This window comes from Ailuropoda melanoleuca, chromosome 2 (assembly GCF_002007445.2).
Source record: "Ailuropoda melanoleuca isolate Jingjing chromosome 2, ASM200744v2, whole genome shotgun sequence".
Classification (NCBI taxonomy): domain Eukaryota; kingdom Metazoa; phylum Chordata; class Mammalia; order Carnivora; family Ursidae; genus Ailuropoda; species Ailuropoda melanoleuca.
The window spans coordinates 128809372-128837023 of NC_048219.1; the positions used below are offsets into that span (position 1 = coordinate 128809372).

Here is a 27652-nt window from a genome sequence, read left to right on the forward strand (position 1 = left end):
CTGGAATATACCAGAACATTTTGTGTGGGTTTTTTTAATGTTTTTTTTTTAAAGAGAGGTTTTTCTATAATGAATATATAACAGCATTAAAAATAACAAAATTTCCTGAGAGGAGACTTTTGACATATACATCAATAATTTATACATATTTTCTAATTTACACACAAAAATTATCAAAGCATTGCTTGTTTCGCTAACAGTATGTAAAGAGTTTTGAAAAAGCACTAATAAAGATGACCAAAACACCAACAAATCAATAGAAGAATCAACACAATTTGTGGATAAACAATTCACAACAAAAAATATAGATGTGTCTTAAACATTAAAAATTTTTCAACTCCTCTTCATACTAAGAGAAATGTAAATTAAAAATAAATACTATTTTTCTCCTATCAGCTTGACAAATATCAAAAGTTGGCATATTGGCAAGACAATGGGGGAAAAGGCATTCATATATTTCTGGTGGGGATTGCCCTCCAACTTTTATGGAAGGCAGTTTGGCAAAGTCAGTCTTACAAATGCGCCTACCTTTTAATACACCAATCTACTTCTAAGAATTTATCTTGTAGATAAATGGCACATACAGGCAAAGTTGCCTTTGTACAAGATTATTCACTGCAACATTTTTTGAAATAGTAGGTTAGAAACAACTTAAATCTTTGTAGAAAGGCACTGGTAAAATAAATTCTGATACATCCATAAAATGGAAATCACTAAATAATAGTAAAGCTTTTATGTCTTATTAGGGAACTATCTTCAAGATATACTGTAACTGGAAAACAGTAGGTACATAATAATGTATGTACATATTGCCATATATGTTATAAAAAGGAAAAAAACATATATGTATGAATTTCTTCTTAATGCCTAAAATACCTTAGGAAACTGATTACCTTAGTTGCCCTGGAAAGGGGACCTCGAGGTTGCTGGGGAGGGGATCAGAGGAGGAAGGGCACATAGATTCGCTATATACCCTTTTGTATCTTTTGAGTTTTGAATTACATGAATATATTAACTGTTGAATAAATTAAAAATGTAACAATCTTCAGAGATGTTAAACTGACTAATTTGTAGGAGACTTAAGACAGGGTGTTGTCGATACAGAGATACACAGTAAGTCCTTAAATGGGAGGGTTTTCCCAATAGTAGGATGGGGCTTACAGAGGAAAAGGGACCATCACATGACTACAGGGCTCAGGATCCATGTAAAGAGATTCTCCGGCTCAAAAAAATCCACTCCTCTATCCTGTGTGGCACTGCAAGGAGGCCCACTCCCCACAGGCAAATGTCTTCGCCCTTTAAAGACCAAGTGATCGTTTTCTCTATAAACGTTCCCGACACCCCGCACCCCACCTAGAGCACATATAATAGGGAAACAGAAAATAATGAAATTAAAGGGAAACACAAAGCACTAAAATAAACTGATATAGACTAAAGAGAAAAATATAGCAAAAATGTCTGCTATGAATTTCTAGCTCTAGTTTCTCCTCTGACAGGAATGCAAGGGAGGGCCTTGGGCAGGAGGGGCAGGAAACCATCAGCAGAGCGGATCCAGTCAAACACTGACCCACAGAAGGCTGGCGGCTGGTGACCGGGCAAGGCCTCTCTTTCCCATGGCCAGTCTGGCTACAGCTGGAACTCCTTTCCAAATCTTCAGTACCTGAACCTTCCTCGCACACAGACAAGGCGTCCATCCCTGTGACAGGTACGACCTATTCTGAGCGTCTGCTGCCCAGAGTGTGCTGCTCTTGGGCTGTTTTCTTGTCGGTGTGTGACACGGATCCCCAGTGTGACTTCTCAGACGCTTCATGGGTCAAGCTCCTGGATGATAATGAAGATTGGGCCAACAATGTCAAGAGCCACTTCCCATCATTTCTCTGTCGTTTACAATGTGTAACAACACATTTGCCTCTCTTTATCTCCTTTTATGGCCTTTGCCCACCTGTAAAATGGGGTAAATACATTTTTACTTTGTAGGAGGTGGGTAAGTTAGGGGTTTGCAGAAATTGGTGTTTTCACTCATCTTCTCAAGTGAACTTCTAGAAACAAGTGACTATTACTGTCTCCTAATGAAGACCCTTTGTCTCTTTGCTCTAACACCCACCCCTAAGCCTCCAAGGCCCAAGGCAAGAGAAAGGATACTCTTCACTGTTTACCTTGTTATCAAGATCAGCTAATAGCAAAGCTATGCTTAGATGCCATCCTACACAGAGACTCCAGACTTGTTTTGTTGCTGGGGTCCCCTCTCTGCAGAGGTGTCTGCCCGCATGATAACTCCGAGGAAAGATCCCTACATATGCCTCTGAATTAGTAATGGATTCTTTGTTTCGGGTCTGGCAAGTAGAGAAGACAGCACAAGTTTGCTGCTAAAGAATACCAGGAACGTGGGGCACCTGGGTGGCTGAGTCAGCAGCCAACTCTAGATTTCTGCCTAGAGTCATGAGATCGAGCCCCGAGTGGGGCTCCACATGGAGCATGGAGTCTGCTTAAGATTCTCTCTCTCTCTCCCTCTGCACCTCCCCCTGCCTCCTGTACATTCTCTCTCTCTTCCTCTCTCTCTCTCTCAAAAAAAGAAAGTCCCTGGAGGAAAGGAAAATCCCAGTGTTTTGGAGAAAGACAGGAGGGGAGGGTATACTACATATTAAAAACAAACAGGGGAAGCTGGTGAACCCAGACAGTCACCAAAAACTCAGAAGCATCTTACAAAGCAGCGGACAGGGCGCCTTGAAGGGGGCTTCCCTCAAAACCACCCCCCGACGTGAGAGTCAGGCCCTCCCAGGTTAGCTTTCTTGCTGATCACAACATGACATATATTTCTCAGACTTTCAAAACTGGGCATTAAATACTGTCTATAACTAATGTTAAGAGAAAAAAAGCAAGGGGCACCTGGGTGTCTCAGTCGTTAAGTGTCTGCCTTCAGCTCAGATCATGATCCCAGGGTCCTGGGATCCACGGCAGGCTCCCTGCGGGGAGTCTGCTTCTTCCTCTGCCCCTGCTCCTGCCCCTGTTCATGCTCTCTTTCGCTCACTCTCTCTCGAGTAAATAAATAAATAAAATCTTTAAAAAATAGAGAAAAAAGCAAAATATAAAAATGAAAGGCACACTGCAAACCTGTGATCGTAGGAAGAAGCTAATAATGGCCCCACGCACACAAATTAAAAGAAGAAAGTACTATGATGAAAGTGTTGCATAATTTTAAAATATTATTAATGTCTTTAATGTTATATTGTCCTTTCACTTAAAAGAGAAAAAGCTATCTGGTAACTCCACCGTCATGAGAAGACATTTTACTAGGCTGTTAGCATTACTAAGCACAATTTCAAATACTTTGGTCCTAGCAGAACTACTCTCGCATTACGGTTAATTAGACCAATATCCCTCTTAAAATGAGGTTTACAAGCCTATTTAAAGGGTAATAACATGTTGCCTTTTTTTGGATGAGACTTTCATCCTGCTGGAGGCTCTAGTTCATCCTCAAAGAATCCAGGCTATCCTTACCTCACAGCCTGCAAAATAGGCCTGGACTTTTAATGACTTCCATAAGCTCGAGCAAGGAAGGACCCCACCACCCTGAGGGGGCTGCCCCACGGCGGTGCACCTGCACCAAGGGAGTCAGATTTGGGACTCCAGACCTCCTGTTCCTGTGGAAAGCAGATATGGTAGCAGAATGGGGAGGAACATGCTGGAAGAGGAAGGAAAAACACGTGGGCCTCATTTTCACTTTTTCCCTCTTCTCATGTTTCCACAGTAAAACAGGTCAGTTGTCTCTTTGTAGGTTATGCCACTCCTTTACAAAACCCCATTTACAGTCCTGTTAATAATTTGTAGATATTTTCCATTTGGGGTAGAAGGGAACAAAACAAAAGTTAACACACTACATATTCATCTATGAGGCTCATGGAAAATATGTCAGGTTGGGAAGGATAGAAGAGAGAGGGGAGGCCCTGTGGACTCTATTTGCCCCCTTCACATTGCCTTGGTTACCCCTCCTTCGCCATCACCTCCTAGACATCATCACTCCTGTTACCTCAGATCGCAGTGGTCCTACTCAGATTTCGAGGGCACAAATTCTAAGGGTTTTTATTCAGGGCTGTGAGAACAATGGTTTGCATAATGAAAATGTTGTCTATTAACTCACGGCCCAGAAGGTCACAGCACACGCCCACTGTCGAAGGCCTTTCTCCTGAAAGAGGTGAAAGGAATTCTACTTCACGTAACTTCATGGTAAAACAAGCATTTGCTCAGAAGAAGCCTTCCTTGCCCAGACATGCATTTTATTCTGATCCAGTCGGGTTGCCCTCCGTATGGCCTCTCCTAAGGGGCGGCTGCCCTTGGATGCCTTCCTGGACCTTGCAGAAATCGGGGCCAGCCAGTGAGTTCTGGGCAACAAACTCACACATCTAGGTTTTTTGTTTGTTTGTTTTTGTTTTTGTTTTAAGATTTTATTTATTTATTTGACAGAGAGAGAGAGACAGCCAGCGAGAGAGGGAACACAAGCAGGGGGAGTGGAAGAGGAAGAAACAGGCTCCCAGCGGAGCAAGGAGCCCGACGCAGGGCTCTATCCCAGGGTCCTGGGATCATGACCTGAGCCGAAGGCAGGCGCTTAATGAGTGAGCCACCCAGGTGCCCCCACACATCTAGGTTTTATGCTATAGACCCGTCCCATCCAATACAATAGCCACAAGCCACATGTAGCTATTTATATTAATATTTAAATTTTAATTTAAATCATGTAATTATTTAATTTTCATCAAATTGAAAATTTGATTTCTACGTTGTACCAGCAACATTTCAAGTGCCCAAATCAAATGTGGCTGGTAGCTAGCCTAGTGGTCTGAGCAGATACAGAACATCTCCATTGTCACAGACATTTCTGTCGTCAGCCACAGAAGGAATCCTCTTAGCCTCCCTCTCATCTAATCTTCTGCCTCCCCCATGAGACTGTGAGATTCTCTGAAAGCTGGGTGGGGTTTTGTCACCTCTTACACCCCAGTTCCGAGTCCAGAGCTCCGCAGGCGAGGCACTCACAGAATGTTTGCTAGGTGACACGGATAATCCCTTTTCGTGGCTCTCCCACAGCACGCACCTACCTTGGTCACAACACTTTAATACCTTTTTCCCCAAAAAAAGTTTTATTGATTTTTACTGATTTTATAAGTAATATAGAAACGGGGTGCCTGAGTGCTCAATCAGCTAAGTATCTGACTCTTGATCTCAGTTCAGGTCTTGATCTCAGGCCCGTGAGTTCAATCCCTGCATTTGGCTCCATGCTGGGTGTGGAGCCTACTTAAAAATAACATAAAATCTTAAATAAATAAATAAAATGATACAGAAGATAATAAAAATCATCACATTATAGTCCCACCTATAGACAACCACTCTTAACATTTTGGGATATTTTCATTCATTTATTTAACAAATAGATATCTTTATTGTTTACTGGGGTATAATTTGCATACAGTAAAATTCACCACTTTTATATGAGATGTGGATGATGGGTGATGAATGTAATCAGCACCACAGTCTCTTGAACATTTCTAACAGCTTCAAAAGTCCCCTCCTTCCCCTCTGTGGTTAAACCACTCTCCCCACCCCCTCCTCTGGCAATCAAATCTGATTTCTTGTCCTGTAGTTTTGACTTTTCACAAATGTCATACAAATAGAGTTGTACAGTAAATGGCTTTTTAAGTCTTGCTTCTTTCATTTAGCATAATGCTTTTGAGATTCATTCATGTTGTTGCATGTAAATATCTATTTGTTATTGCTGAGTAATTTTTTTTTTTGAGAGAGAGAGAGAGAGATCACAAGGGGTGGGTAAGGGCAGAGAGGGAGAGAGAGAGAATCTTAAGCAGGCTCCACGCTCAGTGTGGAGCCCAACATGGGTCTCGATCTCATGACCCTGAGATCTCATGACCCTGAGATCCATCCACAACTGATGGACTGTTTCCAGCTTTTGTCCATTTTGAATAGAGCTGTTAAAACATTCATACATAGATTTTTGTGCATACATGTGTTTTCATTTCTCTTTGGAAAATTCCTAGAAATTGGATTGTTAGACATGCAGTAAGTGTGTGATTCATGTTATAAGAAATTTTACAAGAAACTGTCATACGAACTTCCAAAGTGGCTTGACCAATTTGCATTCCCACCAGCCATGGATGAGAGTTTCAGTTGCCCCACATCTTCATCAGGATGCTGTATTTTCCTTTTTTTTTTTTTTTTTTTTTTTTTTTGGTTGGGCCATTCTGATACATATGTAGTATATTTCATTGTGGTTTAAATTTGCATTTTCCTAATGATTAATGATGTTGAACGTCTTTTTATGTACTTATTTGTTGTCGATATCTCTACTTTGTGAAGTTTTCATTTTAATCTTTTGCCCATTTTTTAAAAATTGGGCTGTTTGTTTTCTTATTACTGAGTTGTTTCTTTATGTATTCTAGATGCCAGTACTTACCAGAAATGTGTTCTACACATTTTTGATTTTCCCCTCAGTTTGTGGCTGGTCCTCATTTCCTTAACAATACTTTCTGAAGAGCAGAAGGTTTTGTTTTTTTGGTTTTTTGAAGAGCAAAAGTTTTTAATTGTATTGAAGAATAAAAAAATATTTCTTAGTAACTGCCATATGTTTGACTTTGATCCACACTGGAGACACAATAAAGCTTAAATTTGGACTTTTTCTTTTTAACAAAATTGGCATCCATTGGCTTCTAGCCTACTTTTTCACTATCTGATCATGAAAGTTTTTGCATCATTAAATATTATCTGAGAATATGATACGTAGTGTGTAGATAGTATTCCCATGGTGGTATCTTTCTTTTTTAAAAAAGATTTTATTTATTCATTCGACACAGAGAGAGACAGCCAGCAAGAGAGGAAACACAAGCAGGGGGAGTAGGAGAGGGAGAAGCAGGCTTCCAGCGGAGGAGCCTGAGTGGGGCTCCATCCCGTAACGCCGGGATCACGCCCTGAGCCGAAGGCAGACGCTTAACAACTGAGCCATCCAGGCACCCCTCCCATGGCCATATTTTAACTGTCCCACTCTATTTTGGGATGTTGATATTGATACCAATCAATCCTAAAAAATAAAGAAAAGAAAGAGAAATGCCTGATGGCCATCCTTGTACAGAAGTCTCTGTGCACGTCCCCAGTTCTTTTCTTAGAATGAATGCTTACAATTGCAAAGGCTGGGCAAAGACATGGTGCTTTGTTTTCTGTCTCTTCAGCAAGACTACAGATGTCTTGAAACAAAAATCTTGACCTCCTTGTCGTGCCTGTCACATTGTAGGTGCCCATATATACTTCACGGATGAATAGTTAGAAAGAAAAAGGATTCCACTGAACTACATCTTCTCCCCTTGCTCTGGCAAAAGAAAATAGGAGTCCCCTCAGCCGTCTACCTTGCTTTCTGAAATAAAGGGAACAAGGAGAAAGTTGTCTTCTAAGAGAGAACTTGCTAAGGAGATGTGGGTTCCCAGAAGGCTAGGTGACAAGCCCTGTTGCTACTCAGCAATGCCCTGAAGGGGCCCCACCCCCTGCCCATATAAAGCCAGGAGGTGGTGGGGCAGCAGCAGCTGGCTCACGGCCTCCCCAGAGCCCTCCCGGCCTTGGCACCGGCACTGGCACGCGCTATGGCAAATGAAGAGCAAGTCCTGCCTTCCCCGCTCAAAGGGGGGCACCCTCCTGCAGGTAGGCCACCCACCTACCCTCTGCCCTGCAGAGAGCCCTGGTCTCCTCTCTCCATCAGTGCCTGCAGCAGGGGCACCCCAACAACAGAGCCCGGCTTCTCAACGTCCCGTTGTTGCTTTAACTTCACACGACCTGATTTCCTCCTGCATCTTAGAACTCTCTGGGCTTGTGTAGAAACCACCTGAGGATTTGTCAAGCCCCAGTTGAATTAAAACCTCATTATAGATGAAGGTCTAAGGGATTCAGTGCTCGTGAAAAGGGATCATTAAGGTTGGACCTTCCCTCCCGGGCTGTAGGTTAGCTGCGACACATCCCCAGGAAGGTGACTTACTGCCATGGCAACCTTCTTCCCAAGAGGGGCCAGCTCTAAGACTCAGTCACCCCAAGATGACTGTGGCTTCATCTGACTTTGTACCCAGGCAAACCAGCTTCCACACAGAGGACAGCAACTTAATTTTTCTCTCTCTCCTCAGGCTTTGGGGTTGGGCAGTGTTAATCAGGAATGTAGTCTGCCTTGTCATCAAGCCAAGGAGCATTTTTGAATATGGACCCAAGCACTGGAGGGGGCTGACTGGGCAAGGTAGCAATCAAGGTGTTTTGCAAAGTAGCCACAGTTTTCTCTCACTTTTTTTTTTTCCCCAACTTATGCTCTCTGAAATGTGGAAATTAGTTTCATTGTACTTAACCATATGTTCATATAGATTGGCTGAGGCATGCAGGGCTATTTTTAGCCAGTTTTGGGTTCTTTCAACTGCCTTTCTTCTTTTGAGAAACATCTCAAAATCTCGACCACTTTGTTCTTGCCTTTCTCCATTGACGTAATTTACTTATTGGCATAATGCTTTGGCACCTCTAAGCCAAGGTTATTTCAGTCATCTTTGCTGCAGAGGATGCTGGCAGGTATAACCTTCGGAAAGCTTCAAAAACTGACGCAGAGTTTCGATGGTGTTCTGGTGGATCACCCACCTGAAAAGAGTCCGAATTTTACTACTAATTCTGAGCTTCAAGTTCTAGGCACCATGCCCTGCTTTCCTGGGGCAGACTCCTGACATTTTATATTTGTCATTGGATTTAGTTAACATTATCTATATTTAAAGTTAATGATGCTGGGGCACCTGGGTGGCTCCATCGGTTGAGCGTTGCACTCTTGATTTTGCCTCAAGTCCTGATCTCAGGGTCTTGAGACTGAGCCCCACATCAGGCTCTGCGCTGGGTGTGGAGCCAGCTTGGGATTCTCTCTTTCCCTCTGCCCTCCCCACCTCTCTAAAAAAATAATGAAATACAATAAAGTTAATGATGGTAACCAATGGTCAGGAACTATACATATAAATTATTAGAAGAGACACTCATTTCAGAGAGAAAAAAAGAAAAAATAACACAATCTCTTCCTGCCGCTTCCAGCCCAATCCTTCATGAAATGGATAAGCTAAACCCTGATTTGCTAAATTACGTTAATGCACAAAGAGCACAGAGATAAACTTAACCAAATGAAAATTTGAATGAAACCACCAGGAACTTTCTGTCCCACCACTAATGATTGCTAATTACTCTGTGTACATAGCACACCATGACTCCATCAAGCATGTCACAATGCCTCTGGCATGACAATTAATTATTATGAACTGTGACACTACAGATAAGAGGTTTGGGATAATTAGAATGAAGATGAAGGCAGACTTTTGCCTTCCCACTGAGAGCAAGGGAACAAAGAACCGCATCCTTCAGCTTGTCTTGCTACAGATTTTAAGTCTGAACCAGTTTGCTGTGGTGCAAAATTTTATTTATGGAACAAAAATAATTCATTGCCAAAATGCCACTAAATCTTCACCTGATTTTTGTAAGCACTATAGAGATCGCTTAAAGTGGGCAGCAGGTGTCATATGGCGGGAAGGGTCTGACACCTCCTTTGGAATCGGGCAGAGCTCGGCTTAACCTCTGCCTCCATTCCACACCTCTGGCCTCAGAGTCCTCAGGTTTAAAGCAGCAGCTAATAAATAGCATCGACGTTATAAGGTTGTTATAGCAATTAAAGGAGAAAACCCATGTAACGCACCTGGCACATGAATGTTAGTCCCCTTAAAATGCAGGCCTAGGGGCGCCTGGGTGGCACAGCGGTTAAGCGTCTGCCTTCGGCTCAGGGCGTGATCCCGGCATTGTGGGATCGAGCCCCACATCAGGCTCTTCCGCTATGAGCCTGCTTCTTCCTCTCTCACTCCCCCTGCTTGTGTTCCCTCTCTCGCTGGCTGTCTCTATCTCTGTCAAATAAATAAATAAATAAAAATCTTTAAAAAAATAAATAAAAATAAATAAAAAATAAATAAATAAATAAAATGCAGGCCTAGTGACACACACGGCTGGCAGAAGGACTGATCGTCCCCGATAGATCGCAAGACGTCCTGATGTTCAAGGGCTGCGCGAGGCCTGACCGCAGCAGTCAGAACAGAAGGGAATGGAAGGAAATGGACAAGATGCATGTGCCTGCCTTGTCATAGTTAAAAATGAGGCCTCTCAGAAATCAACCAGCTGTAACTCTTTCCCACCTACGTGTGGAATGCTTAGCCGTGTTTCTTTCATGTATATTAATATAATATACATCTCAGTTTGGTTAGCCTTGGTTATCAATTTGTGCTGGAAAACAAGACTACATTAAACATGAGGTGGTCTAGGCGCTAGTCAGCTTAGCTTCGGATTTTCTGCTTTTTTGATTTGCCTCGCTCTCAGGTTTAGAAGAACCCCATGACATGAACGGCCAAAAATGGGTGAGTGGAAGGTAATAGGAGGAAGCCAAATACACGAGGAACTAGAAAGAGCAGGAGTTCCTGAGTTTTTCTGTATTTCTTGAATGTTGTAATTTAAAGTCAAATGAATCAGAGCCATCGGAGGGGTCACTGTGGAACCCCCAGAGAGAATCAGTTTTCTGGCTCACTAAGGAGAGAGGGAAGTTGGGAGACATGCCGAGGTGTGAATCTAATAGAGAAAATGAGGGGGAAATCATAGCTACATAAGGGCCAGGATCATTCAAAATACAGCAAACACCAAAGGCTTCCTTCTCTCAACTCCAGTCTGCTCAAGTCAACGTATGGGGGTTGATCTGTGGGGCTCAAGGAGAGGTTATGAGACCCACTCCCCCAGACATCACAGGGACAGGGGTTTGGATGTCTGCAGGAACAGCTGCTTTCCTAGACACAGCAACAGCCCTGTAGACCAGAAATGTGCCATCATCCTTGTTTCACAAAGGAGTAAACAAAAAGTCAGCAAGGTTGAGGGACTTGCCCAAAGCCACACAGCTGGGGGAGGGGGGGCCGTGGGGCTGAGATCTGAAAATAAAGTAGGCCTCATGCCAAAGCTCCCCTGCCGTAGAGCCCTCTGTCTTTACTTCACCACCTTCTCCTGACTTTCCTTTTGGGTCTTGATTGACGTCTTAAAATGGGCTGACAAATTGATTGTAAGTGCAAAGTGAATGTTTTGCGAGCATCTAACCTTTTAGCTAAAATCTTCAAATATAACAGCTCCATCACAAGGCAGAGTGTGCACAAACCTTTGCATTATTCAGCTTTTTCCCATCCATTTTCCACCGATTAGTGCAGGAAAAAAGCTTATTTTGTAGACAGATGTGTCTTTCTTTACTTTGACTGTCCTCTACCAGAAACTGTTGCCTGGAAAATCTTAAGTGGAAAATTATCATATAGCATCCTAAACTCAAGGACCTATTTTTGCAAAGTTATAAACTACAAAAGCAGCCATGAGAGTATAACGATTACTCAGAGATAGGAAAACAAAAGTTCATTTTCCTTGCATAAGTTTAGATTTTCTAATGAAACCATCCAGAAGGGCATCTCTCTCTTCTACATTTTTTTATCTCTAGTTCATTTTGCTTAAAGTCTTATCTTATGTGTTTGTACTCAAAGAACTGTTAAAATGTTAAATCAGTTCATATTTTACCTTGCTCCATTCCGGTTGGTCCTTCTACAGAAGTTCAAAAGGCAATATAGTCCCAAACATGGGTGTAAATTATTCCAACTTTAAGTAAACTAAGTTAGATACAGTGAAATGTTAAGTGTTATGGGTCAGACCTATCTGGTCTATAGAACACGGGCAAGTATCTGCTTGAGTTGGATTGTAAATATTTATTTACAATGGTTTATCTCGATTCTGGGAGACCAGTGTGACTAGTGTTCCCAGCAGAGCTTTGAGGATGACCTTCCCACAACTGGTTCCATCTGGTTCAGTCACCCCAAGTAGTGTGAGCCTTAATCTATATCTTAGTCTATCCATGTAGAATATGGGGATATTATCTTCTGTATCTTTCTATTGTACATGGCTGACCAAGCAAATTACCTACCAGAACAAGTTTGATACAAGAGCCGTGCTCTGGAAATCCAAGGTGTGTGTGGCTTGGTTATGCTTCCTAAATCACTGAGTTAGAGCATAGAGCCCCATCACAGAGAGGATTCAAAGACTCCTGGATGAAAGTAGGAATCTTCTGGGACGATTTTTAATTTCCCCTCAAATGTCTCTGTTTTGTTGTTCCTAAAAACATTCTTAAGAATGCATTCTTAAATTTCTTTTGGCATTTACTTCTCTGGTAAGTGCCTTATATTCTTTCCAAAGGGAAGAAAGTGATTTTATTTTGGAGGCAAAGATTTAATGATAAAGATCACCTAGTTCAACTTCTGGCAAATTCCCCCAAATCCTCCTGAGTTGTTCATGGCAGGTGGACTTCTTTTCTTTAACACACTGAAAGCCAAGGAACTTACTATTATACTAGGCAGCCTGCTTTTCTTTGAACAACACAAACTAGCCAGGCTAGTAGCCAGGCTCTGCCCTTCTGGAACATTCATCCTTTGGTCTTCAGTCTCTCCCCTGGAACAACATCAAATAAATACGAGTAATAACATTTACCATGAACCAGGTGCTCGCGTCACCTCTATTGTCTAGAGCAACCTGAACAATTAGTATTATTGAAGGATACAGAAACTGAGTCTCAGAGGGGCTTAAGTATCTTGCTCAGGGTCCCAGAGCTCAGTAGAGGTAGAGCTCTCTGACCCTACATGAAATTTCCTCACCAGGAGGGGCACCGGGGTGGCTCAGCCTGTTAAATATGTGACTCATGATCTCAGCTCAGGTCTTGATCTCAGGGTGGTGAGTTTGAGCCCCACATGGGACTCCACATCTGGAGCCTACTTACAAAAAAAAAAAAAAAAAAGTCCTCACCAGGAAACCATTCCTCTTCCACATGATAGCCCCTCAGATCTTTGAAGATGGCACCCATGTTCTCTTGAGTCTATCTTCTTCAGAAGTGATCTTTCCAGACTCCTTAGTTCCTCCTGTGACATGGCTCCCTTCCTCACACTGGACCCTCTCCTCTTGACTTCTGTAAGTTGTCAAGGTCTTTGCAAATCAGTAGCATAGAACTCAAAATTCCAAGGGACATCTCATTTTTAACTATTGCTTATTTTGACTATTAACAAGTTTGCTTCTATAGTTGGTGATAATAATCAGTCCAGGTAGAAGAAAATACATAGAAATAATAGCATCAGGGAAAACACAAAGAATATTAATAAGAAAATAATTACAGCACTCCGTCTTTCAAAAGCACTTGTCACAAAGAGAAAGAAAAACACAGTTGGGAGGGGTACTGAAGGCCCAAGCGCTAGAACTCCTGTTTTGCTCCTCTCAGCGGAAGAGAGACAGCGGTATTGTGAACACCACCGCCCCTCACACAGAGGCACACCCTCCTCAGTCTTCCTGGGAAAGCCATCCCTTGGTGTATTTCCCATCTACATTCCATGGCTGTTCAGAAGATGCTTTCTCATCATTTGATTTCTGTTGCTGATTACTTTGTATGCCTCTTTCTCATATAATGTATGTCTCTGTGTGTGTGTGTGTATAAATTTAAAGCAGACCATGTGTAAAACTAGCATTCTTTTCCTAGACTGCATCTAATATTACCAAATTCTAATGAGAAGCTTTTATAGTCAATGAAAAAACAACTTGGTGATTGAAAATGACCAAGTGGAGTTTATTCCATGAATGCAAGAATGGTTTGATAGTAAGATATCCATTAATCTATCTTTATAGATTAATATCTGTTAATACAAGTAACCACATGAAGGACAAAAACCATGGATGCTAAAAAGGCATTTGTAATTTTGAAGACCAATGAAAAAGTAATAGAAGAATATTTCCTTGATATGAAAAAATATATAAATACATAAAATATATTTGTGTGTGTGTGTGTATGTGTGTATCTACCTAAGTAATGGGAAAATGCTAAAAGCAATCTCTTAGAAATTAGTATAATGAAGATGTCAACCATCACAACTATTTAACATTATTCTACAGAGAGTAGTACTATTATTCTTTAAAGGTTATATAATTTTTTTTTACCTGAAAAACCCAAGGGAATCAACAAAAAAACTATTACAAATAATAAGAACTCAATAAGGTCTTTTAAAAAAAATCTATAAATTTAAAGCAAGACCATTAAAAAAATACCAGCAGGACTTTTGGGAAAGAATTGACAAACTGATTTTAAAGTTCATATGGAAAAATAAGTTAGAATAACTAGTAAAATTCTGCAAAGGAAACATAGCAAAAAAAAAAAAAACTCTATCAAATATTGCAATGTAATGCTACAATCACTGTGTGTCAACTATTCTTTAATAAATATATATACTATATATATGTAAATAAATATATAATAAATAAATATATATATAAATATATATTTATATTCATTAAAGTCAAGTTGCAATGGCATGTAAATGGACAGAGAGATTAATAGAACAGCATAGAAGTGAAATAGGAAAAATGGACAAAAAAATTGAGCACTTCATAAAAAGAAAATTGAAATGGCTTCTAAAACATAGAAACAAGCTCAACATTTAGTAGAATAGAAGAAATGCAAATTAAAACAAGTTATCTTTCTTTGTTTAACTTATTGGTCGACAAAACCAAACATTTTCCAGCTCACATTTTTGCCAAAAGTAGGGGGAAACAATCAGTGTCATCATTGTTCGTGAGGTTGTAATTGGTACAACCTCTGGGAAAGGCAATTTGGCAAGACATAACAAAATTCCAAATGCACATACATACCCTTAAGAACTAACAAGATCACTTGTAGGAATTTATCCCATGGGTATACTTGCACTTGTGCAAAATTATGCATATAAATGGATATTTGTTGCAGCATTGTTTGTGACATCAATGAATTAGAAACATCTGAAATGTCCAACATTTGGGAGTTGGTTAAGTAAATACAGAATGTTTACATAATGAAATTTTAAAGCAGATGTGAAAAAGTTCGACACTTTTCTCTATATATGGATAGATAAGGAATTTACTCCAAAATTTATGATTGAATTAAATATATAAACAAAATGTAGAACAATGTTTGTCTTATGCTGCCATTTAAACAGAGTGATACGTGGAATATCTGTGGATAAACACATGGGACACGTCTAACGTTAGCAGTATCTAGGGAGATGAACTAGGGGCTGGAAATAACGGTGGGAGGCAGACTGCAGACCCTTTCAAGCTTTTTGAATTATGTGCCTTACGCATGTTCCACAAAACCAATAAAATATGTAATACTTTTTAAAGAACAGTGATAAAGTCAAATTCAGAAGCGCATTGAGAAATAGAATATGTTTTCTTACTTTTCACTTTATTGGAACTAGTGTCAGAATTTGCCCATTTGACATTTCCATAAAAAGAATTAACAAACAAATCAATGTCCATTTAGCTTTTTCTCATTTGAGCTTGTCAGATTTTAGATGTGCAGATTTCCTGGGAACAGAAAGAAGTATTTGCTTTGACTTGCAATCTGAAATGGGTTGTTCTTTTTCAAAAGTTGATTTCATCTGACATTGTTAAACACTGGAATTGCTGTTAGGTCATCTGTAGCCTAATTAACACTAATTGATCTCCTGAATGGCAGGATTATTAATGTAGTTTAATTACTCATTAGAACATCTGAGCTTGGCCAACGTCCGGAGGTTTGGGGTCTGGATGGAAGGTAGGGTTCTGGTGGGATCAGAGGCGTCTCTCTTGAATTAAATGCCTGTGACCACCGCATGCCCTGACTTCTGGCTCATCTCTCAGAATCTGTGCTTTTGAATGCTTTAGTTGAAAAAAAAAAAAAAAATGCAAGCCTTGCAAAAAACTTTAATCTTGTGGGAAAACAAGAGGGTCACATTGTAATTGTCTGTTGCTATCATAAAGAGCGTAATTGATTTGATAATAAGAAAAAATGTTTTTCAGGAAATGCCTAAGGGAGTATGTTGCTCTTCTCCTCCCCAAACCAAAGGTGTAACCTCCGCTGCTTTTTTTAGCCCTAGTTCCTGCTCTCTGAACATAAACAAGCAGACCTCAGCCCTTCTCCCCTTCCCCATCTTGTCTGCATGACACAATATTTTTTTTCTTCTATTCAGTTCAAGGCCACGTTTTAGTGTATTGTTTTAGATAAAGTTTAGATCTTCAAAAAGTAAGTTCTAAAATTCTTTTCAAATCTTAATTCATACCTTGAATAACAAAAGCAAGCCTACTCTTTCTAGTCTAACCACAGCTCCTGTGTTGATGCTTCTTTCTTTATAGTAAAGGCTGGAGGAATGCGAATTTCCAAAAAACAAGAAATCGGCGTGCTGGAGAGACATAGCAGAAAAACAGGATTAGAGAAAACAAGGTACTTAATTTCTTCTGTGAGTCTGCTTCCAGAAGTCAGAGGCTTCCCAATGTTTTAGGACAAACCAAGGCTCCCTGGGTCTTTGTGGAGCAGGGTTAGAGGAAGCCAGCTAAGGGGTGGTGACGGGGCTAAAGATGAAAGACACATTCAGGTGACAGGTGGCTGGCTACCTGCTAGAAGACTCTCTCTGGGCCCCCCCACTACCCACATCCTCCTCCTCTCTGCAGCCAGCTGAGCTGCCGTGTACTTAAAAAGCAAGATCCTGAGTGCATCCAAACCTGACTTGGGTTCCTTGATCCTACTTTCACATTAGCCTTTAAAATAGTGTCCCTCGACTGGCCCTGTTTTCATAATATGCTTTCCGCTGTAGCAAATCTTCTGAATTAAATACAAATGTGTTGTGTTTTTTTGTTTGTTTGTTCTGGTTTAAAACCATCGCTCAGGGGTGCCTGGGTGGCACAGCGGTTGAGCGTCTGCCTTCGGCTCAGGGCGTGATCCCGGCGTTATGGGATCGAGCCCCACATCAGGCTCCTCTGCTGGGAGCCTGCTTCTTCCTCTCCCACTCCCCCTGCTTGTGTTCCCTCTCTTGCTGGCTGTCTCTATCTCTGTCAAAAAAATAAATAAAATCTTTAAAAAAAAATAAATAAATAAATAAATAAATAAATAAAACCATCGCTCAATTATTCAGAAAATAATGGCCACTCTATTTGGCTTAGCCAGAAGGCATAGAGACACTGAAGTTGGTTTCTCCCTGCTCCTTCCGCTGTAACCTTGACAAAAGGCACCATTCCCTGAGCTCAGCAGAGAGCTGTGGGCTGGGCAGGTGCACACTGGATTGTGGTTAAGGAAAATAACTGTGTTCAAAAAGAAAGAAACATGCAAAACTGGCTCCTCCAAGGAGGTAATGGGGGCGCTTCAGAGACAATTTCAACGTGGTTTCCACAGATGAGTTGAAGAGTGATTCAAACAGAGTCAATTAGAGGATGTTCAGGGATGCGTCCTTAAGAAGTTTAATAGAAATCTCAAAAGGGAATGCAGAGGGAAATAGACTATGAAATTTCTCTGGCTCTTTCATATAAAATTCTATCACAATCACTTTTAAAGTTTTCTTCCCAGTTTCTGGGAAGGGAATTTTCTGAGGATTTGTTCCACTTTAAAAGGAAATGCTCATTTGCACCATTACCAGTTAGTTTTTGTTCCTTCTGCTATCAGAAAATAACTGTCACATAATGAAAGCCAAGCCTATAAATCCTCAACGGGCAGGGGTCACATATCATTTATCTTCTGACCCAGCCTCTGCGACAGTTCTTAGAATAGAGACAGTGCTTGAAATGACACCAGACTGTTGTTGAATTGCAAGCTGGTTTTATTCTGTTACTAGAACCTGATCAAGCCCAAGCCCTGTTTATGGTGACCCTGGTTAACATGCCTGGGCGAGGGGCTCAGGAACTCCAAAGTCATAGCTTTGAAATGACATCCATTTGGCAGCCAGTGGACAAGTCATTCATTTCTCTGCACCGCAGGAAATGGGGACTTAACTCTGAATTCTGACGTCAGCCAAACGCTATGGGGAGAGTTGACCAGAGGGTAATAAAGTGGAAATTGGAACCCTCTTTAAAAACTCAATTGTTGTCCAGGAGTCATTAAAAAATGAGAGGGGGGGGTCGCCTGGGTGGCTCAGTGGGTTAAGTGACTGCCTTCTGCTCAGGTCATGATCCTGGAGACCCAGGATCGAGTTCCACATCCGGCTCCCTGCTCAGCAGAGAGTCTGCTTCTCCCTCTGCCCCTCCCCCCATGCTCTCTCTCTCACTCTCATTCTCTCTCTCTCAAATAAAAAAATAAAGTCTTTTTTAAAAATGAGAACGGGACCAGTGCAGAACATAGTCAGCAAGAAATAGCCCCCCCATTCTCCTGCCTATTCCCCAGCAACAGTTATAGGTAGGTGGGGCCTGATATGTCTAGGATTTGGGGGCCACTTTATTTTTTTTAATGATTTTTTTATTATATTATGTTAGTCACCATACAGTACATCCCCGGATTCCGATGTAAAGCTCGATGATTCATTAGTTGCGGATAACACCCAGTGCACCATGCAATACATGCCCTCCTTACTACCCATCACCGGTCTATCCCATTCCCCCACCCCCTCCCCTCAGAGGCCCTCAGTTTGTTTCTCATAGTCCATAGTCTTTCATGGGGGCCACTTTAAAGAGAAAGAGTAAAACATCACAGATATGAAAGGGCTGGGAACCGGCGTGACGGGGAAGGAAGCGGCGCCGGGGGAGGCCCTGAAGCGGAAGCTGCGCTCGCTCCACCCTCATTCACTGCCCTGTGGACATGCCTCTGCTTCAGCCGGGAGGGCGTGCGGAGGTAGGAGGGCCTCATTTTCATGGACAAGCATCCCTCCCTACATCTTCCTCGAGAATGGCTTTTGCAAAATGTAGCAGAGAAAATAAATTTCTAAGTATCATCAATCTATGTCCATTTCCTAATAACTTCTACTCACCAGTGCCAACCATCCAGGGGAAAAAAAAAAAAAAGCCAAGTGCAAAGTTTCCATTAAGAAATTCTACAGTGGGCTCAGCCCTGATTGATGCTCTCCTACAAAATAAATTGGCCTGAGAAAAAGAAGCTAGACACCAAAGAGTCTACACTGTGTGATTCATTTTATGAAGTACAGAAACAGTCAAAACTAGTCTGCGGGGCTCCAAGTCGGGTAGCAGTTAGCCTTGGGGGAGGCTGGTTTGACTAGTTGTGAATAGTCACCAAGCTGTGTACTCCAATGAAAAGATAAAATAAAAATACACCAGTAATAATAATTTGGCCTACAAAGATTTTTGTAGCACATGGGCACACAAAAGCAGAATCTTTTTTCTTCTAGATGCTGCCAAGCCGAGTAAAAGCTTACAGGCCAAGTAGATAGTCCCTTGCATCAACCTTTTAGGCTCCTTAGTAGGAAGGGTTTCCGGTCCTATATGAGATTTTGTTTCCTCTCCACAGTCCCATCGCAAGTGTTGCCAAACTCCAGGCGCTGGATGCCCTGAACGACACACTGGAGAAGGTGAGGCAGGGCGCGGGGGAGGCCCCTCACAGGATGCCCCCAGTCAGTATTTATCCAGCACGTTGGCTCGCACGGGTGAACGAGCACTGAGCACTAAGCTTTTATCCGGCTCAGAGATTTGCCGTGAAAGAATCTGCTCTCAGTCCAAGGAACACAAAGAGGTTTTGGTGAGAAAAGCTGTTTCTCCCAAATTCCTGGTATCTATTTAATAAATCATTTCAAAAGTAAGATAGAAAACAAGGCAAGAATCATGATACCAAACTGACAGAGTTGTACTTTGCCATCCCAAATATTTCTCAGAAACAACTGGCATGTTTTTATAAAAAAGCAGCCTGTGTATTGGGAATTCAGTGGTGTGGAGCCTTCCTCCCCACCACTGCGTACCCACAAGGCAATATTTGATTTGAGGTGAGGATGGGTGGTGGAGGATTGCACAGGTTAGGGCTGGGGGAACACAAGGCACTGGCTGGGTTTATCCAGTAAAATCTTCTTATGAGGGTGCTTGGCCGTTGCTATTTTTATTTCTATATCTTGTAGTTCTTCTAAGTATCTCTAGAAACTCGGAAAACTCTTACCAGATAGACAGCGGTTTGGTTTTAGATTTACTAGTCTGTTTTTAAATTTTGTAGGTAAACTAAGTGAGGGTCCTTATTCTACTTCTAGGGGGCAGATAGTTTGCATTGAAAGCAAAGAATAACCACTCTTTCTGCCACTCTCACGTTAATTGAAGGGACAGTACTGTGCATAATTTATAGAAGGAAGACTAGCTGTCACTGCTGACGTCAGGGGTCTGGAAAAGATGGGAGCAGAAACGGAGCAGCTAGACCTCTAGAGGCCTCCATTTGGTAGTGGCTTCTCCACTTACTATCGGTATGACCTTGAGCAAATTAAGAGTACCGTGCCTTAGAGAAGTTATTTGTAAAATAGAGATCAGGAAGGGTGCCTGGGTGGCTCAGTCGGTCAAGTGTCTGACTCTTGATCTCAGCTCGGGTCTTGATCTCAGGGTCATGAGTTCAAGCCCTGTGTTGGGCTCCATGCCCAGCATGGAGCCTACTTTTTTAAAAATGGAGATAAGGAAGAGTATATACTTCACAGGGTTGTTGTGTGGACTGAATGAGTTTGTACACAGGAAGCTCTTGAACAAACAGTGCCCAGCACAGGGTAACCTGTTCGCACTCTGGTTAGTAGCACTGGTTTTATGGCGGCAAAATGAACAGGTGCGTCTGAAATCCATGGGATGTAACAAGGCAGACGGTACCAGGTAGATCTATTTTTTTTTTAAGTCCCCTCCATGCCCAACACGCAGCTGAAACGCACAACCTCGAGATCAAGAGACTCATGCCTATGGACTGAGCCGCCAGGTGCCCCAGCACAAGGCAGGATCTCGATTACAGGCCACAGTTACAAAGCCGTCTAATGTGGGGGGCTTGCTTCTCCCACAGATAGATTTGAGGTGAGGCCATAAACAACTCTTTGCCTTCCTGGCTGTAGAAGAAGGGCCCGGATGAACGTGCCAGAGCAACATAGGCGGCCGGCTACTGCCTCCATGTCCTCTCGCAGGTGTCCGTCAAATGCCTCTTCCGCGGGGGCCACATGCTGTGCGCAGTCGTAAATGGAGCTGGAGGGATTAGACACATTCCTCTAGAATATATGTGAACCCAAAATAAGAGTTTAAAGAGAGTGGTCAGTAGAGGTCGATTATGCTATACGTTAGTTACGGTGCTAGAGTCTATATCGTTTTTTATAGACATAGATGCTTATGTCTTGACATACAGGAGTTCTTTTCCTTTCAGTTAAAAATATCACTTCCTTATTTCACAGATTAAAAGAAAAATCAACAACAACAACAAGTTGTATTTGTAAACCACAAGAAAACATTGAGATGGTGTGTTGTTACACATTTTTAACGGCAGCTGTACCTATTTAAAAAAAAACAATTTTAACACTTAGTTCAATGTTTACTTGCAGTAGGACTGTAGCTAAGATGACATAGTTTACTGGGTAGAGCAGGGCTGACGTCAGACATCAGATGTGTCTCCTGCTGGCTCTGTCACTGAGATTTCTTCCCTTTTGTATGCCTCTGTTTCCTCATTTGCAAATGGGAATGTGGTTAATAGTATCCACTTCACAGAAATGTTGTGAGAATGAAACGAAGTTCTATAATGTACACAGAATACTAAGCCGAGCCAGATGCAATGAGCCCTCATAGCTTCTATTCCCAGGCGAGTGTCCTATAGGACATCACTCAGAATCCCAGGCAAAGGCTAAGAGGCCACCAATAAAATCAAGTCCCAAGATCACCATGTATGACTATCTTGAATATGATAATTGGTGGGATCCATGTGTTTTCTTACCACTAAGAAAAATCCTCCCTGAATCCATAGTTCAACTTGAAGCATAATGAGATTTTTTTTTAAGAGACAGAGAGAGAGTATGCACAGGGTGGGAGGGAAGGAAGGAGGTGCAGAGGGAGAGAGAGAGACTCTTAAGCAGATTCCACAATAATCTAGGGCTCAATCTCTCAGGAGGCTACCCAGGAGCCTCTAAGATTTTATTGTAAAGATCAACTTGGGATGGAAAGACCCATGCCTTTAAAAAAAAAAAAATAGATCTGTTGAGATCAGTGGTTGTCAGGAGCTGGAGGTGAGAGGAGGGGTTGACCACAAAGGGACAGGAGGGAATTTGGGGGATGAGGATTCTGTCCCTTGATTTGGGTCACAGACTGTATGTACTTGTGAAAACTCATAGAACTGCACACAAAAAGGGTATATTTTACTGTAGATAAATTATACCTTAATTTTTAAATGAAAAAATGCATAAACTATACTGCCTCATACCAAAAAATTAAGATATATAAAAGATAGAGAAATGTAAATATAGATATCTGCTGATAGATTTTCACCAGCATTACCATTCTCCCACAATATGTATTGTCATGAAGACCTAACAATATACAATTGGCCAGAAGAAATACAGTAACAGAAATGAGGGTCACGTCCTCTGCATTTAGTAACATTCATGCCCTCAGCTAGAATTATGTCTGGTTCCAAGAACCCATGTCAATTCTCATACCAAGGCAAGAACTTAAGAATCTAAGGCAGCGGGGTGCCTGGGTGGTTCAGTGGGTTAAGCGTCCAACTCTTGATTTCAGCTCAGTTCATGATCTCAGGGTTGTGAGACCAAGACCTGTTTGACCTCTGTGCTGAGCACGGAGCCTGCTTGGGACTCTCTCTCTTCCTCTCCTCCTGCCCCCACCCTCACGCACATGTGTGCTCTCTGTCTCTCTCTAAAAGAGTCTAAGGCAATAAGAGGACAGTCCTATTCACAGGATCTCATGAACCACTTAAACATGGCAAGACATTTCTATCCATATGTTACTCATCTCTGGATTCCGTACTTTAAAATCAACCTAGGGTTTGAGATTTGGGAGACTGAAAAACAATCCCCCAAAGCTTGTAATTGTATGAATCTAAGTGGGAAGCAGCCTGAAATCCCCCCCCCCACTATTTCCCCCAACTCCTCCCTGCACACAAACTCTCTCTCTCCCCCACTACCTTTCTCCTTCCCTCCTTACCCCTCCAGTCAGCCCTTCCTGCCTCTCCCAGCCAGCCCTACTTAATGAGAGAATTCATGTTGCCTGGTGACAGGCCATATAACCTGGTATTCCTGCAGAAAAGGGCTTATGTCACCCCAAAACTCTCTCGGCTGAAAATCTGGGAGAACCGGTCTCAGACCAAGTTCCATAAACTCCTTAAATTCGTTTGACCTTTTAGAAGTCATGTAGCTCCTCTGAGATTTATGGTCGTTCATTTAAACTTCTTTATTTATTTTTTTAAGGCAAGGAGTGAGAGAGGATGGTACTGCCAAATACAATTCTTCAGACAGTTACGGAAGTTAAATTTGGCAATAATCATAAAGCTACTCTAAACACGAAAATACCCAGTTGAAGCATTAGTAACAAGGTTGTGTTATGGTGTGGAGGGGGGTGGACTGTTGAAGCCTAGTTAAAGTTGGGGCCACTTTTCAAGTTGCCAAATGTGTCACCACTGGCAGGGTTCGTGAGCTGTGTGTGAAACAGGATCCTGAGGGAGCGGACACTATCAAAGGCATCTGCAAATCTAAAAAGGTTTCTCTTGTTCTGTAGATGAACAGCACCGTAGGAGTATCCTTGAATTTCATTGACTCAAGCTGAATGTTTTGTTTTAAGCATTTTGCTTAACGGGGTGTGGAAATCTAAGTGCCAACATTCAAGTTGGAAGTTAACACCCTGGAAAGATGAATGGAAGAGCTGCCGGTCTGTGAATACTACCTAACTTCAGGCTCTAAAACAAAACCTGCCACTGATTTTCTTGCATCTAGAATTTCTTTCACAGCTCCAATCATAAAGACTTTTATTTTACTTCTTTTGCTTCTTTCTCTGAAATGAGAACTGTAGGTTGTGAGGTCACCGCTACCCAAGATGAAGGTAGATTCTCCATGTGGGAGTTTCCATTGATCTGCTTTTCAAGTTCAATGTGTTGCCCCTTACGTGATGGCCATCACAGCAAGACAGAAATCCTTACACATGCACTGGCCTTGAATTCTTTCTTTTATGGGGTTACCCGAGGTTCTCTTATCCTAATGAATCAGACAAGAAACGCCTTTCTTTTTACAAACCCTGTCATTTTATAAAGACTAATGATGAAAAATCCAAAGCTTCCCCAAAGTTCTGATGCCAGCCTGAGACACACCTGGTTGAGGTTGTACTCTAGAAAGCTATTCCTACTTATTTCTGGTTCCAGCTTGAAAATACAGTTTTCCTATCACCATTGATACAAAATCTACAGCAAAAAATTAGAGCATTTCAAGGTCGACCATTTTACTGACAGTTTCAATTCTGATGGAACACTCCTTATAGACGCTCCACCTGCAACACCCAAGTCCTTCTACATTGGGGTGTTCCCCATTGAGGGATTAGAGCATATGAGAAAGAGAACTTGATTCTCTTGTTCTGTATTCAAGAGTTGCTGGAAGCCCTGCTACAGACTCCCTAAACCTATACATTTGTAATTTAATAATTATGGGCAGTTTCCCTATGCCTGTTATCTTTGCCAGAATTATTTTCACTTCCTTCTCAATCCTGTTGATTTTTTTTCCCTTACACTTTCCCAGATCAGTTCACAGATGGCCAGCAGGCCCCAGGGACAGCCTCGCATTCATTCTGAACTGCAGCTAGTCCCCTCCTGAAAAACAGTTGAGCAGATCTTTTAGGACCTCTGTTAAATGCCTTAGTAAAAATGTAACCCCTAAGCCTTGTGCATTACTGATAGGAATGTAAAGTGGTACAGCCGCTATAAAAAACAATATGGCAGTTCCTCAAAAAATTAAGCATAGAATTCTATGATCCAGCAATTCCCCTTCTGAGTATACACCCAAAAGAATCAAAAGCAGGGATTTGAACAGATGTTTCTACACCAGTGTTTATAGCAGCATCATTCACAAGAGTCAAAAGGTAGAAGCAGCCGAAATGTCCATCCTCATATCATCATCACATATCCATATAAACAGATAAACAAAATGCGGTATAGACACAGTGGGATATTATTCAGCCTTAAAAAGGAAGGGAATTCTGACACATATTATGACATGGGGAAGTCTTGAAGACATGGTGCTAAACGAAATAAGCCAGACACAAAAGGACAAATCCCGCCTGAGTCCACTTACGTGAGATACCTGGACAGTCAGGCTTCCTAGAGACAGAAGGTAGAATGTGGTTGCCAGAGGCGGGAAGATGGGAGGAGGGAGTGAGGAGCTACTGTTTTAAAGGATACAGAGCTTCAGTTTGTTGTGAAGAAAATGTTCTGGAGATGAACGGTAGAGATGGTTGCACAGCAATGTAAATGGATTTATGCCACCAGACTGTACACTTAAAAATGGCTGAAATGGTAAATTTTGTCATGTGGATTTCACCACAATTTTTTAAGGGATATATATATAGAGAGAGAGAGAGAGAGCAGCCTCTGAAGTGTGGAGATAAGCCTAGAGATGGTCAGGGCATGAGCCGGTGCCTCCCCGCCCCCCTTTCCCACCCCCGCCGTGGTCACTCTCACACCTTCAGAGCAACAGGCAACTCTGAGGCTTTGTCTCCTCAGTGTCTACTCGTCGTCTTGCCCTGTCTCGCCTTGGCTACTTGCCCGCATTTCTGTTATGTCAGAATTGCTTGTTGTTTCCTTTCTCACCCCCTTCACCTTGTGCTTGACTTGAAGTAACCTGGTAGGGCATTCCTCCCACCTGTAATCTCCTGTATGTGGTTTAGAGCCAACCTGAAATAATCCATCTGTTTTAGTTGACACTAAAGACACCCAGTCTGGAAGAAAACTCCTGAAGTCAGTGGCCTCCTAAGTTTCCTTTTGGTTCTAATGTTAAAAGAAAAACAAAACACTCTGCCCTTCCCACACTATAAAATGTCCTGTGGCCCAATGATAATTGATCTGACCAAAAAAAAAAAAGTCACTGGCTCTTTTTTTAGATTCTAAAGCGACATTTGCGACCAATACCTCGATTATGTTTCTTCCTTCCTGCTAGAATGCTAGCAGAGACCATCCTTGGGTTTCTTTATGATATTACTTGTCTGTTCATTGTAAAAGAAAAATTTTTAGAAAAATACTGACGGGCAAAGTAAAGAAGAAGATGGGGAATTGCCCATAATTCCTCAGAGATAACCACTGTTAACACTTCAGTGTATACTGTTCCAGTGTGTTTAATTGTTTAAGACCAAGAAGAAAGGACTTTCTGGAGTCAAGTTTCACATGAAAGGGAACGCTGTGTGCCCAGGGCTCAGGAACTTTTGAGAAGAGATGTAAGGCACATATGTTTTCTCTGGCTTAGAAGAGCCCAAACAAACCGTCAGCAGTGTGATGCTTGGGGTCATGCGTGTGATGCTTGGGGTCATGCGCCGTTTATCACCCCTTTATTTAACTTGAGTGTCAGGGAAGGGCATCTGAGTTCTACAGTGATAAGGTAAATTCCTCGGGAGCTGAGGCGTCCCTTCCTTGCTGGCTAAGGGAGGTGTCCTTAGTGTCTTTCTGTTGTATCGACCGGCTTAGAAACCAAGAACTGGAATGGACCCAAATGTCCTAGTAAAATGACATCTGAATTGCTTACAGCATAGGGCATCTTTTCCATCTGAAGCTGTCCTTAGTGTGAATCCCATAAGGTCTCTCAGTTCCCTATGAAATTCCTCTTATTGTCAAGAGTCTCAGTGTGTGTTCACTGAAGGCCGCTTGAGCGCCCTTTTCCTCTCAGGCGGTGCGATGGCTAATAAGAGCTTTTGTTACCTGCGGCTACTAATCACGCCTCAGCTTTCTTTTTATGAGGCTGTTGAGACCCAACCATATAAAATCGCCAGTACCGGACCGGATTTTACCTACACGAACAGCCGTTTCCCACGCTTCAACATACTAACTGACCCTAACTCTCCCCAACTTCTTTCCCAAGTTCCTTATTTCTGATCTTTTGACAATGGAGGGGCTCCCCCCTGCAGGAGCGTCTCTGGTGCCCCTCAGCCTCCTTAGCACGTAGTGATCCATGTATGCACCAGAACACCTGCTAATCTTGGAGGACTGATGAGATATGATTAAACATCTCTACCTTTAAAAATGTCATGTCAAAACCTACATATAAATGCTTATGTATATTCTGTACATTATCTTGTATATAATATAGTTTAGTTTGTAGTTTTCAAAATCGGCAACAAGCTAATGAGAGAAACCCAGGTGAATGCATACACGTGTGAGCCCAGAGCTGGAGCTCGTATGGGAGAAAGACATATGAGAGAAGTAACCAGAACTGTGAAGTTCCCCTGACCAACTGCATTGCTCTCTGCTATTCTAATACTTCCTGACCAAAAAGATCCAATGCGCTTATTTTTTCTTTCCTCCTCACCTTTAGCTCAGCCATAAATTTCCAGCAGTAATGCACACGGCACATCAGAAACCCAGACCTGCCCTGGAGAAGGTCACTCCACTGAAACGGATCTACATTATTCAGCAGCCTCGAAAATGTTAAGCTGGAACGTAAAACACAGCCGTCTGGCCAACTGCCCCACGTGCATCTGACAGCTTGGTGAAAAGGACCAAAATTTTCCGTAGGCCTAGTGCACTTGCTTGGTCGATAAAACAGCTTTTGTATCTTCTCTTCTGACTTTAGATAATAAAGCATCCAAATTCATAAATCCA

At 42.0% G+C, this 27652-nt stretch overlaps 1 protein-coding gene across 1 annotated transcript; it reads left to right on the forward strand.

The window, feature by feature from the left end:
- Window positions 1-7551: 7551 nt before the first annotated feature.
- On the forward strand, window positions 7552-27648 carry DAPL1 (death associated protein like 1). The gene is made up of 4 exons (XM_011232395.3): window positions 7552-7689; window positions 16288-16375; window positions 19376-19436; window positions 27366-27648. Exons 1-4 carry the CDS (start codon window positions 7632-7634, stop codon window positions 27480-27482), a joined length of 324 nt encoding a protein of 107 aa, XP_011230697.1. The 5' UTR covers window positions 7552-7631; the 3' UTR covers window positions 27483-27648.
- The last annotated feature ends 4 nt before the right edge of the window (window positions 27649-27652 follow it).